This window comes from Protomyctophum parallelum, assembly GCF_964188405.1.
Source record: "Protomyctophum parallelum genome assembly, chromosome: 1".
NCBI classification, from domain to species: domain Eukaryota; kingdom Metazoa; phylum Chordata; class Actinopteri; order Myctophiformes; family Myctophidae; genus Protomyctophum; species Protomyctophum parallelum.
Window position 1 is genome coordinate 71,462,856 of NC_139697.1, and position 15,080 is coordinate 71,477,935.

The following is a 15,080-nucleotide window of genomic DNA, read 5'->3' on the forward strand; positions in this document are numbered from 1 at the left end:
ACAAACTTTGTCTTACACAAACAAATTCCGATTGACAATGAATGGACAATTCTACGTCATAGGTACGTCTGAGCAAATTGACATATGTCTATTTTACGTCATGATGATGTATGATGATAAGAGCGCCCCTCACTTCACACGGGTGTGATTTTTGAGGGGCGTTAAGCCCTCCTATATCCAGCTTTGAGTGCATGTTCACAAACTGTCCTACACAAACATTAAATTCCCATGGCCAATGAAGGGATAATTTTAATTACCCCTATGAGACCTGTGTCATTGTTTCATTACCCCTATGAGACCTGTGTCAATGTTTAATTACCCCTATGAGACCTGTGTCATTGTTTCCTTACCCCTATGAGACCTGTGTCATTGTTTCATTACCCCTATGAGACCTGTGTCAATGTTTAATTACCCCTATGAGACCTGTGTCATTGTTTCATTACCCCTATGAGACCTGTGTCATTGTTTCATTACCCCTATGAGACCTGTGTCAATGTTTCATTACCCCTATGAGACCTGTGTCAATGTTTAATTACCCCTATGAGACCTGTGTCAATGTTTCATTACCCCTATGAGACCTGTGTCAATGTTTAATTACCCCTATGAGACCTGTGTCATTGTTTCCTTACCCCTATGAGACCTGTGTCAATGTTTAATTACCCCTATGAGACCTGTGTCAATGTTTCATTACCCCTATGAGACCTGTGTCATTGTTTCATTACCCCTATGAGACCTGTGTCATTGTTTCATTCCCCCTATGAGACCTGTGTCATTGTTTCATTACCCCTATGAGACCTGTGTCATTGTTTCATTACCCCTATGAGACCTGTGTCAATGTTTCATTACCCCTATGAGACCTGTGTCAATGTTTAATTACCCCTATGAGACCTGTGTCAATGTTTCATTACCCCTATGAGACCTGTGTCAATGTTTAATTACCCCTATGAGACCTGTGTCAATGTTTAATTACCCCTATGAGACCTGTGTCATTGTTTAATTACCCCTATGAGACCTGTGTCATTGCTGGCTGAAACACCGGTGTGGCGGTGAGACTGGCGTGCTTAATATAGACCAAAGATAGAGATACCATTTGACCACCTCAGGTTTCCAATGGGACCAACCTTCTCATCTCAACACAAAGTATTTATAAGTTCTTAGTTATCATACCAGCTTTTCTTTTCTTTTTCCTTGTCTTGTTCCATTATGCAAGTGAATTGGCAAAATATGAGACGTGTGGCGTGGGGGACAAGATGACGTCGTTTTTTGGGGTACAAAAGCTGTATATATATATATATATATATATATATATATATATATGTGAAGGGGTGTGTGAGGGGTGCTCTTATCATCGTACATCATCATGACGTAAAATAGACACTATGGCCCTCATTTATCAACGTGGCGTACGCCCAAATATGGGTGTACACCGGAATGTTCTGCTTTTATTGTTAACCCATTCTGAACGGGAACCCATTTTGGTGTTAGCATCATGTTATGCTTTAGCTATTTTTGAAAAATCACAACCCTGTGAAGTGAGCAGTGCAATGTTGTGCAACATTGCACTGCTCACTTCACAGGGGTGTGATTTTTATTTTATCTGTTTCATACGGTATATAGTATATGTACATGTCGCTATAGGCCTTATTTTGTGAATAATAGTTCTTCAGGTCCATGCCTTCTCTGAAGTTCTCTCTGGTGGGCGCAAGCTGCATTCAATAGCCAATCACTGACAAACTGTACATGGGATCAATGTGTATTTGTTTTCCTCCTAAAAGTAGACATTCAGGGCTTTCATTCAGTGTGTAGTATGTATATGATATTATTTGTGTTCATTTTTATATCTGTCTGTCAATGTCTGTCAACTTCAACCTTCCATATCTCTGCTGTTTTTTCAAGCGAGCAGCGTGCAGGCAAAAGCAGGTGTTAGAAAAAGGTCAATATCTCCAGAATTGAATATGGTAAAATCATTTTTTAAACATTGAAGTGGACAAGTTAGGCTTTCTTTTGATTTATGCGGTGTGATTCTCGCTATAAGAAGCCCCTCGCTGTGGGCCCCCGAAAAAGTTCAAAAGTCCAATGTTAATCGCTTAGCACCACCAAGCCTGAGCTCATAGAAAACTCTAGCACTCAATGTTAAGTCATAGTGTCTGAGCAAATAGACAGTGTCTACTTTACGTCATGATGATGTACGATGATAAGAGCACCCCTCACTTCACACGGGTGTGATTTCTATAAACTTCTATAAACAGCTTTTGTCACCATACACCTGTGTCTTAAGATTTGCCATTGAATTCCGGTCAAATGTCCGCTAAATCTTGTCCCCGCCCGTCTCAATATTTGCCATTGACAATGAACAGAGAAATTACGTCAGATGACGTAAATGAAACATCAAAATATTAAACGCCATTGACGTTGAAGGGAATATTTAAATCATATGTAAACGAGCAAATCAGCCAACCAATCACAGGCATTCTGAAATCGGCCAGTATGAGATGATGCATGATGTATGATGATAATTCCGCTAAACATGATGTAAATTAAACATTAAATGCCATTGGCATTGAAGGGAAAACTTATATGTAAACGAGCAAATCGGCTAACCAATCACATGTTGGTGCATGGGAGCGCTCGGCCAATAAGGGACCTGCATATGTAGCAATGCCAAATGTCCACTATAACATAAATTGATGTTGGCTACGATGAGAAGAGCGCTCCTCATTTCACACGGGTGTGATTTTTTGTGATAGAAATGAAAATGCTTGACTTAACAGTCTGTTAGTGGTTGTGCATCCTTTCTTTTCAAAATATTTTTATTCAAGGTTTGTATCAGAATCAGAAGTGCATCCTACATTATTTATATAAGTGCTGGTTCAAATGTAACCTTAATCAATCAATATTTCAGGGCTCCATTTTGAGGGTGAGCGTCTTTATTTCCGTCACAGCAAATGGGCCATGTATGATGGTCGAGTCTCTCAGAGCTGTTCTCTCTGACGAAAGCAGGAGAGTTCTGACGGTCGTTATCCGTGGTGCTGATCACGGAACTGTCCTTAGTGCTGAAAGCCACGACGTATAGGCAAACCAATTCAATTGTTACGTGCGTCGTGTAGACAAAAACAAAAATATTTTCATTGACATTCTCGCTCTCGCAGCCATAGGGCCAGTGTCACCGGTTTTTTTTTTTTATGCCGTGGAAAATATTTGGAATTAAGATTGGGTTCATACACGGTACCCACCCCTCACGTCAAATGCATATATATATGCACCTATATCCTCAACAGAAATCCCCCCCCCCCCCCCCCCCCCCCCATGATCCGTCCTTATTTTAGGCACGGAGCTAACGCTTATCCCCCTATTCTCCCGCTATGCTTCCGCTCGGTGGAACCACGCATGTGTTGAGCCGTGCTGCAGCAACGTGCAGCTACTCTCTCTGACCCCCAGTGTTGTAATCTGCATTCAGACCGAGGCTCCAATGCTTCTATCAGCAGCTGGATATTTAGATATATAGCCTGTTACGACGGGGCTTCGGCAAGTCTGGTGGGGGGGTTTAGGCCATATAGTACGGAGAAGGCTTCTCTTTGGTGATCGTATACAAAAATAATCTCGCCGTGGAGGAAAAAAAAAAAAAAAAGGGAAAACATCTCAGACGCCTTGATCGACTTCCATCGGTTGTTTTTTTCGCCGTTCGTCCCTCCACCTCGGGTCTAATGTTCAGACCCGCTCTGCTATGTGCATCGTAATGTATGATAGGGAGGAAACACAGTAGGCTAGAATACGAGGGACGCGTTCATCTGCCGTACAGAGGAACCGCGGGGACGTTGACGATGGGCTCACCGAATGTAGCCTCCAAATGCTCGGCAGCGATGGCGAAGCCTTATTCCTTCCCCGTGAAGCTGTTTCTGTGGGTGTTCATATTCAGTCATCTTCCTACAAGGTAAGCAGCAAAGCTTCCCCCGAACCTCGTAGACTGTGTGTTAGTCTTTGTTGGTCTGCTTTTGACAAAAGGCAGGTATATTTCTGTCTGGGTGGTTGTGCATCTGTAGGCTACAATTGTATATTCAATTTATATGCGTTTAGAGATCGAGGGATCATGTCGGATCAACGGGCTTGGAAAGAGGAGGAGGTCAAGGCATGGAGTTTATATCACACCTTGTGAAGAGCTTTTGACAGCCCCAATAGGTTACATTGACTAAAGTCGCTGCGTTTTGCGTTCATGGCCTATACAGACTGGGTTGTATTTTGCCTTTTCGGCAAGCGACACCGTCGTACTACGGAGTATACATTAGGCTAAAGGGATTTTTATATAGTAACTAATATTTGTTTACAATGAACAAGCAAAACGATCGCAACAGGCTGGCCATAGACAGCTACACAGTGGCATAGCCTATACATTTACAGATACCTATATAGCATGCCTTGTGTATAAGGTTTATGAGCAAATACGAGTGGTGCTGACAGAAATGCAATCCAGTAGCCTACTATACGTTGACTGAAGCTGTAAGGTTGCATAGGCTACGAAGCTGCCTGTGTCAAATATCGATGTATTTATTCCAATTAAGATAAAGCCTCTTTCTGAATAAAGCGAGCGATGTTTTCTTGTAGGGGAAATAAAATCAGGGCGTTTTTATAAGCCGATTGAAGATATCTTTTCCGTATTTGGGGGGGAAACAGAGGAAATATTTCAAAATGGCAGACATTCATAGAAAATAGAACTGTAAAGGCACAATAAAGATAACACATATGGACACTCTGTCTGCGCATGCATTTTCTGGCTGACAGAACGTCATTTCGGTTGTCCCCCCCCCCTCTCACTAGAAATAGTCTTAAGACGTCCTCATGACGCAATTTGCATTACACATATAAGAGCATAATATAGATCGGAGGAAGTGGGTGGTTGGATCATCAGACTCGTAAAGCCTCCACCCTCTTCTGCTGCCAGAAGGTGAAAAATGGAGGCTGATAAATCAGTCTGTAGCTCAATCACCGACGTGCGGTTAAATGCAACAACAGGGACTTTACGTATAGCCTACAGGCTACTGCTCAACCTTATCATAGGGTCCCTATCCCTATATGTGTAGGCTATGTGATGTGCCTTATGCGTGCCTTAGGGATGGTAGCCTACTACACAGTAGGCCTAGTGTTAATTAAGATCGTGGTAGTCCAATTAGCATACAACAAAGAATGCAGACATAATACCAGTTGGTATATATATAGGGCCTATGACGTCTGAAGGAACTGATGAATATTCATATATAGGCTATAACAATCACCATAACAAATCATTGTAATGACTTACTGTGTGTGGTACTGTATCATAATACACTCATGGAAATAACTAATTATACAGTGTTAAGCATCATTCATCGTAATCAAAAGTGTCTAAATCAACGGGGTGGGTGATAATCATAATTCAGTCCATCCATCCATCCATTCATCCGCTTATCCATAGTCGGGTCGCAGGGCCAACAGCTCCACCAGAGAGCTCCAGGTCTAGACTTCACTCTCCACAGAAAAATTAGTAACTTCATTCTGGGGGATCCCAAGATGTTCCTGTCATGTTTTGGAGATATAAACCCTCCAACTCATCCTTGGTCTGCATGGGAGTCTCCTTCCAGCCACCTAAGCTGGCTCTTTTCCAGTCAGCTGTGCAGCTGTGTCAAACACGAAGTATACTGTAATCTTCCATTTAAACCAGTAAAAAATTAAATTGACGTTTTCGGGCCGGATAGGGCGTACCGTACAATGTGTGATAATTGAGAACTGGTTTCACTGGCTACTGGGCGCGGCTGTGCTAATAACTTTGAGACAGGCCTGTTGATTTTGAATGGACAGATATCAGTCAAAAGGGAGACATCGAAGAGGAAGGACGAGTGGGGAGGATCAACAAATATGGAATGTCAGAACAGGTCAGCTCCATATATGGAGATCTAAGGGTTTGAGGTCAGATGTAGAGTTGCTGGCCGGCTCCATATATGCAGATACTGTAGGTCTTCTCCATGTATGGCTATCCAGGGTTTGATGGTCAGTGTTGTGGTCTTCATAGACGGCCATAGGAGCGTGTCACGAGGCGTGACGATCCGACAGCCATATATGGAGTGTGGTCACGGGGCGTGACGGACTGACGGCCATAAATGGAGCATGTCACGAGGAGTGACGGACGGACTGACAGACAGACAGACTGATTGATTTGTTTCAGGTTTTCATAGTAATCTGCGACCTATACGGTCGCAGTTAAATGAGAATTGGTAGCTATTGTAAACACTGGTCTGTGATGTAAAATCCATCCAATAAGAGCAGGGGTCTTCGGACCCCTAGGGGGTCAAAGGAAAGCAGTTCTGTTCGAATTCAATTACTATCAATGAATGCCAAAGTTAGCTTGTTTCTGCAATGGTTGTCAAACTCAATGGCTGGATTTTATTTATATTATATAAGAGCAACTGGATGAGCCAGTCACATCTCAGCTACAGTACATCCCAACTACGTATCCTCAGAGTTAAACTCAGAGAGTGAACATACCGTATATGTAACCAAACGGTGAACATTATCTACCTGAGGAAGCATGATTTTTTTTTTTTTTTTTTTTTAAACTTTAATACCTTCTGGCTTCTGACTGTAGTTTGTAATCATCTCTCTTATCATGATATGATGACTCGCTGTATGGCTGTAGTGCATGTGTGTGAGCTGCTGTACTACCTAAATAACTAATTTTTAGGGGTTAGGGCATTGTAAAAACGCTAAAATAATAAAATAAAGGTTAAAAAAATCGCGGGTGTCGTTGGCCAAGCAGTCGCACCCCCCAGCGTCAACTTCAAGCTCCGCCTATGCCTTCGTCAGGCAGCCTCTGTAGACATTTTTAAAGCTCAGCTCAAGACCCACTTCTACAACATTGCTTTTAATTGATCTTTTATTATTTTTATTTTTTTGTTATTCATGTCCTCACTGTATTGCATTACTGCTTGTTTTTTGTCGTTGCCTTGCTTTTCTTTTATTCTCCATTGTTCTGTAAAGCACTTTGAGCTGCATTTCATGTCATGAAAGGTGCTATACAAATAAAGTTTTATTATTATTATTATTAATATAAAGGGTTAAATGTCGATGCAAAGTAAATGTCCCTTATGTGTAAAAACACAGTGAAGGCCTATTCATCCGTCTGGATTTTCGGTGGTGAGGTGACCACCGCTCCGGTGGTGAGGTGACCACCGCTCCGGTGGTGAGGTGACCACCGGAGCTGAAATAACGTGGAGTGGTGGTGAGTAAAAACAGAGAGAAGGGCTGGGGAGAGTGGTGGTGGTTTGCTCTTCACCACGGCTCAGTGACGTCATGTTGTAGTTCGGTGGTCACCTCACCACCGAAAATATTAGACTATGGAATAACGCTTTAGCCCAACTGAATATCCTGTACGTTGCCAGTTGCCACCAACATTTCGTATTTGAATGTGATAGATCCAAGGGATTGGTTTCAACATTGAAATAATTAACAAATATTGCATGTATAGTATATTCAAAGAGAAAATTGAGAAGGACATTTTTTGATTGATCATGTGCGATCGTTGATCATGTGTGTTTTGTATATTGGCAAAACAAGATGCAGAATATCACAACATATCAATCCCTATAATGTTGTTTTTAACCAGATACTGTCTACCAGTCTTAATAGGGCGTTGTTGTTTTGATTGTTATCAGTTTGTGGATGAATAAGAGAAATGTTAGGATTTAAATATTTTATATTTGAGGGGCGGATTCCTGATGTCTATCTGGATGTATTTTGCTCTTTAAGAATTTTGTAATTAAAAGGTTCTAAGTCATATCTTTTTACTAAAGAGCTGGAGAGACAGGGAGACCAATGTTACTGAACAAATACACTATAGTAATGATTGCGATGAGAATATAGAACTATTTAAAACTCATTAACTGCCAGAGTTTCTCTAGAACAGTCTCTAGCGTGCTCTCGTGCGCTACTTGTGCGCAAGCAGAGCACGCAAATTACTGCTACTAACAAATGTCTATTACAACTGCTGTTCCAAAACGTTGTTGACAGCCAATAAGGGACCACCATTCAAGCGATGCCACCAAAACTACACAAGCCCTGATTGGCCAAGGGGACCACCAAAAACTCACAATCCCTGATTGGGCGAGGCAGTCACCGACATACGCAGCCAAAAAACTGTACTTGTGTGCTCTGCTTGCGCAAGTAACGAGAAAGCAGAGAAAAAGAGCACCCTCTATCGTAAACACTGAAAACACCAAATTAATATATTTGTCAATGCCTGAAGAAAAACAACAAAAACTTGCTGCACTGGCTGCACTTACTGCACCTTTAACCCATTTTGACCTGACATCAGATTCTAAAAATGTCTTCTACATCCTGACAGTTTTCTGAAAAAACTATGTTTCTATGTCAGTCGTTAAAAAATAGCAGACCTACAAGTTTGTGGCGCGCTATGGGCTTCTAGATCTGCTATTTTTCAATATAGCTAAAGCATAACATAACGCTAACACCAAAAGGGGTTCCCACCCAAAATGGGTTAACACTGAGCAGCTAGAAGGTCCTGGGTTCGATTCCCGCTGGGGACGCTGTGGGCGTGTTTCCCTCCTCCGCATCAGTGCCCATACCCGAGGTGGGGTTGGCGAAAGGGCCTTTCTGTGTGGAGTTTGCATGTTCTCCCCGTGTCTCATAGGGTAGGTACCCTCACAAAAAACATGCAGTAATCCTGGTCTCTAAAACTAACTCCCCTGGCCAGCTGGGGCGCCTGATGGAGGGGAAAGGAACTGGTCGGAATAACGTGTTCCTTCCACGCGCCGGCCAGGGAAAATCCCCCCTGTCAGGTGAAAAGAAGCAGCTTGGACTCCTCATGCATAGAAGGAGGCATGAGGTCAGTCCGCTGCCCCCCCAGGTTGGCAGAGGAAGTGTAGTGCCCAGGATTACATTAGATAATTGGCACTGGGTGAAAAAACTGGGTTGCAAAATCGTGGGATAAAAATTAAAGAACAAAAAAAACACTGAGGACTTTACTGTGTAGTAAAAAAAAATATTTACAATGTACGTATACTGTATGGCTAAAAATGTAATTGCTGTATTATTCCTCTTAGCTTCAATTCCCAAACCATACAAATCACATTTTACCCACTGAACTAATTTGCGTCCTCATTTGTGCTCTCCTCATCTGTCGGAAACATTTGGACTACTGGCTGTTAACTGTATACTGTATGTATATTCATTCATCCCAGACTTGAGCCTTCCTGTTCTTTAGAATGCCACTGCACCTTAAGAAATGGCGTTGATACTGTGCAGATGTCGATCTATGCTTTGCCTGGTGGAAGACAGTTCGACAGAACAGTTGACTGTCACAAATGCCTGCAGCTATGTCTCCCCACTGGCTGAGATTATGTCACAGTCATCACGCACGGCGTGGGGATCTTAATATTTGGGATATTATTATTGGCATTCAGAACAGCCCCTGGTGAGCGTTACAATAATCCCAGCATAGGGTCATGGGGATTTACAACTTCCATCATAATGTAGTGCTGTCACTTCCACTGTACACACACTGTACGAATCCGATAGTGCTCAGAGTAAAGTATTTCACCACACTGCTGCTGTCTTAGCCCTGCAGGTAATAGACCTAGCCTATCTTTATCCGGAGAGACTCTCTAGAAAAATATAGGTCTCAAGGCTTTCCTTAATCCAAAACAGCGTGTGCATGCATGGGTTTCTTTCTAAAGGCCACAGGGATATAGCATGGGTGAGCCAGGGGTACATTTAAAAAGGTTAATAAATGTTCCCCCCCACCGTACAGCACCTTTGTTTCCCACTCCACTCCAGGAAAACACAGTCCATGCTTTTTCATAAGGAATGCTCACTAATCATGGAGGCTTAGCATTGAACTAGAGCTTTTCCAGTAATTCGCCTCTCTGTTCAATAGGTCAGAGCTTGAATCTTTACCTGGTTTCACTTTACAATTCAGCCACCTTTTCAGGTTCTCTCATTTGCATTAATTTACTTGACTTAATGATGTAGGCTGTTGGCTGTTGGCCTGTTGAGAGTCTATAAGTCGGTACATGCCTTTATACTGTGAGAGGTTGGTTAAATCAAGGGTTCCCAAACTTTTCAGGACTCTACCCCCCAAAATAATCATATTTCAACTGGGGACCCCCCACCCTGACAAGCATTTGGAATTGCAGTGGTTTGACTGGGTGCCACGTGATCAATATTGTGAAAGCTTGTATTTTGGCTATTCTCACAATGTCATTATTCCAACCTCTCAATATCCCGACCTTCCATAATTCCGAACTAATACTATCCCAAACCCTAACCCCAACCTCTGTCATAACTGGCCACACCTCAGTCTTAACCAGCCATGTAGGTCGCTAACCCTAACCTCAGTCCTAACCGGCCATGTAGGTCGCTAACCCTAACCTCAGTCTTAACCGGCCACGTGTCGTAGGTCACTAACCCTAACCTCAGTCTTAACCGGCCATGTAGGTCACTGACGCTAACCTCAGTCTTAACCGGACACGTAGGTCGCTAACCCTAACCTCAGTCTTAACCGGCAACGTAGGTCGCTAACCCTAACCTCAGTCCTAACCGGCCATGTAGGTTGCTAACCCTAACCTCAGTCTTAACCGGCCACGTGTCGTAGGTCACTAACGCTAACCTCAGTCTTAACCGGCCACGTATAGGTCGGACTAACGGGTGGTCGGACTTACCATTCTCACAACGTGTGCCTCTTTCTTACGTAATATTTGACTGTATGTTGGTTTGTTTACTGTTATTGAGAAAACAATGCTGCACATTAAGCTCATCATCTGGTGACGGGACCCCCCTGGGGGTGCCGACCCTCAGTGTGGGGAACCACTGGGTTAAATGGAGCCTCGTGGGCCACCGTAGGCCAGGTGATCTGTTGCTAATTGCCACGAGTGTCCTCAGGGTATATGGTAGCCGGGAACAGCCATTTGCAAAGTGACAACCAATCTGTTTCCATCCTTCTCCACGATAAAGCACCCCAGGGAGGGTAATTTGTATCTACTCAGAATAATAGATGGTGGCACTGCTGAAGATGCTACAACAAGCTCCATGAAATTGTCCGTTTTGTTGTTTGTGCCGGAATGAACAGGGCCTGTGTGAGATAAGCTTTTATGTTGTGCTTCTTGTGACTAGTTGGCAAAGCACAAGTGTTGTTGTATGGTTGCCATATAGGGCACAGAGCCGGTTTCATATCGGATACCAGGCCGCAGTATATTCATTAGGACGTGTGCCTTCATTATCTGCAATTATGTACTTGCAGTACACAGGGAGATGGCGGCACAGGAGAACTTGATGGGGATGCTAATAGTAGACAAACAGTGGTTTCCATAACTGATATTGCCCTCCCTAGACCTTGTAATGAATCTTTACAAACTTCACAGACAAGGCTCTTCTCTGCAATCTGGTACAGAGACCTGACACTGTACTCGGCGGTGCTCAGCAGAAATGGACAAATGAGATTTCAAAATTGCACAGGCTCAGTTTTCACATTAAAGGGACACTTCAGTGGCTAGTAAAGTGGGTGCCCACTGCCCAGTCGCTGCTGGTGGGACACGTAACCCATTACAATTTGAGCCACTTTGGCATGAGCTCTCCTGCTTGCAGGGGTGTTTCTCCACACATTTACATGATATGCATTGGAAGTGTAAATTATGTATATACTATTAATGCAATGCAGAAAGCAAATATGCAAGTGAGTTTCCATTTTACGTACATACTATGACACTAACAAATAGATTACCGTTTATATTTGTTGTGTGCTGCAGTGCACACTATAGGCTATGGCTCTCTTGGTGATGTTGAAATAATGTGTAGGCCTACTCTATCCAAAATTAAGGGCACCAGGTTGTCCTCAATCTTGTTGACTACTAGTGTGTTAAATCACAACTGTTTACCATTGCACACAGGCCCCCCCTCTGTGGACTTCCGGTATCAAATTAGCAGGCAGATCTGTCTGCGGTGGATAACTCACGGCTCTGCTTTGATCCGTTTGTCTCGGGAGTATTTCTATTCACAGAGACATTACTCCCACAGATGAATATAGATGAGGAACTGCAGCAGCACCTTACAAAATCTGGAGAATCTCTCTCAGACTGACTATGTATGTATGTACAGTATGTATGTATGTATGTATGTATGTACAGTATGTATGTATGTATTTGGTTAGAATGGGTAGGGTTTAAAAAAAGGCAAGAATTTGCTCTGGTGCACTGGCCTAAAAGTGGGTCCTTAAAAACTGCTAAAACGTCTGAAATGTATGTATGTAGGTATGTATGTGTGTGTGTATTTTAAAAGGGGGGGGGGGGGCCTTTTTGGTAAAAATCCCTGCCCGCAATACCTTCATATATTTAAAATGAGTCCAAAATAGGGTTACCAGTGAAGGGCCAACTGCCTATTCACTGGGGACTATGCAAGGCAGAGGCGTCCACCCCCCTGAGTCCAAGTTTAAGCTAGACCGCATACCTGTACATATGTATGTATGTATGTATGTATGTATGTATGTATGTATGTATGTATGTATGTATGTATGTATGTATGTATGTATGTATGTATGTATGTATGTATGTGATGCATTATATGAATGAATCAATATCTATCGATTGATTACTTTATTAGTCAGACATTAAGACTAAAAGCATAACACAAAGTAGTCCTAGGGACTTGTTGTCATTGTACGTGGTCCTATCCATCCATCCATCCACACTAGGATCTGTATCTATGTTCAGTGTTTAGCAAACAACTTGTATCTCACTCTCAGGGACTTCCCCTCTCATAATCTCTCTGTATACGTCTCCATACGCCTCTCTGCCTCTCTTCGTTTTGCTCTTGGCTGTCATGTGGAATAGCTGAATAGGATTTCCCAGGACATGTCCACTCACTCCTTCCAGTAAGACATATTTAAAAAGGTCCACCTGAGCAATATAATGAACATTTGATGTGTCGGGGCGGGTGGTTTCAGGGTGGAGACAGATGGCACTTAATGGCCCCATAATGCATGCTTTAGGCGGGCTGCCGTTCCAAACACGAGGTCTCACATCAACCGTAAGAGCATGGGAAAGCTATTAAGACTTCTGATCCTTTTCCTTTTGTGTTCGTGCCACGGAAATACATTCTCCCCCTTTGTTATGCATTTTTGCTTTCATCTGAAGGCTTGGCGCGGCCTTGGTTTCCCTCTCGCTGTGAAGCCCTGTTATGAAGGCTCACAACCCGTTCAAGGTTGTGCTTTAGTTCCCCAGCCTATACCGTCCTGATCTGATTCCATGGTTACCAGAGTGATAGAAGTGGCCCAGAACTGTGGTCGCTGAGTCTCTTCCTTCAGCGGTATCCATCCATCCATCCCATGTGTAGATACACCATTAATCTCCCTTACTCTCTTGTCTCTCTCTCTGTCTCTCTCTCTCTGACACACACACACTTTGTGTTTCCAAGTCTCTTCACATATTCTTGCTTAATGGCAGCACTATGTTGCTCTCAGCAAGTCTTCATCTGCACACTGATGTGGCCATTATTAATTTAAGCGTGCGCTCGCACACACACACACACACACACACACACACACACACACACACACACACACACACACACACACACACACACACACACACACACACACACACACACACTTTGATTCAGTCTCTACACTGGAGTACAATAATAATTATAAAGCATTCACCAGAATCATTCTATTTCATTAATATAGTCTGTGTGTGGAAGAGTGTGGAAGTGAAAGGATAACATATACCCTGATCACTTCCACACAGTGAGTCAGGGTCATGATGAGGGAGCTGTTTCATGGGAAACTGTCTAATCTACCCAAGCGATTATCAATAACAGAATAACACACAATATAGCTTTCCTTTCCCAGCATAACACTCTGTATCTAATTAATCATTTCCATGAGAATCATTGGTTGACAGAAATTTAGATTTATTTTGTCGCTGCTGGTGATGAAATATATATAAAAATAAAATAAAAATAAAGGTTCAGACTGGACAATGTCTCAAAGACCGTTTGCAAAGAATTGTTGGCATGAGTTGTCTACATGAGACACAATCAATATAAAAAAGTCTGATATGATGGTATGATATATAGAACTATGTGTTTTTTTATTATACACTTTACGCCTTCTGTGACTGCTGCATGCTGAAGGTTAATGGAAGCAACTGCTGAACACATCAGCTGAATATTAGCCACATGAACCCCAGCGTTCCTACAAGTTCCAAATGGATCACATTGCTACCATGTTGTAAACTTGTAGATCTGCTGTTTTCGGTGACGAGATTTGGTGTAGGGGCAAAAGTAACGGACCAAGTAGGCTATAAACCTGCTCTGGGGGACCTCAGTGAAGATTAAAAATGTCTATTTGTACCCTATTGAAACTGTAGGCCAGGGTTTGTAATATAATGTTATTCTGAATGGTGGAGTCTGTACTAGTGCCATGTTTCTCAAATGGGAACGTGCTGTGGATGTACAGCAAGCCCCCCAGTAAGGCTATCCAACGTTGAAGATGCCACTACCTACTGGCGAAATGTGGAATTGCAGCACTTTAATGGAAGTGGACGGACGTTCATGTCACGTAAGCCCGGACCTCAAAATTGAGGTCCGGGGCTAGGCTAGGCTAAACTTGTGTGTACTACAGGGAAAGAGGAAGTGGAAAATGGGGGAGGGTTGGGACGGGGGACGGGGACATAATTATACTGTTATGTTTTGTGATAAACATTGACAGACTTTATCTGAACCTGCTGAAGTGTTAAACTAAATCTCATCCAAATCAACTTGACTAGCACAACTGTTATTGAATAGAAATACTTGTTTGACATGTTGCCGTTTTATTTTAAACATAGGTAGTCGATGTAGTCGGGTAAAGGGGATTCAGAAATCACGGAAAGGGGTACTGAAGGCAAAAAGTCATTATTCAAACAAGAAGAAACAGTACATTTAGCTGAGATGCATTATGTTTACGCTTCTTAAAATCAGTCCATGCACATCATTGGCCAGCTGAAGCCCAAGTGCAGTAACGACGTTTTTGGACACAGACTTGTTTGTGTATATCCCAAAGG

General features: G+C 42.7%; 1 protein-coding gene across 1 annotated transcript in view; it reads left to right on the top strand.

The window, feature by feature from the left end:
• Positions 1-3,819: 3,819 nt before the first annotated feature.
• gabrg2 (gamma-aminobutyric acid type A receptor subunit gamma2) overlaps positions 3,820-15,080 on the top strand; it is a gene marked incomplete at its 3' end in the record, with an annotated part of 76,098 nt that continues 64,837 nt past the window's right edge. The window contains exon 1 of the mRNA XM_083789077.1: positions 3,820-3,931. Within this exon, the coding sequence (XP_083645203.1) occupies positions 3,822-3,931 (110 nt within the window). The 5' untranslated portion in view covers positions 3,820-3,821. The remainder of the gene's footprint in view (positions 3,932-15,080) is intronic.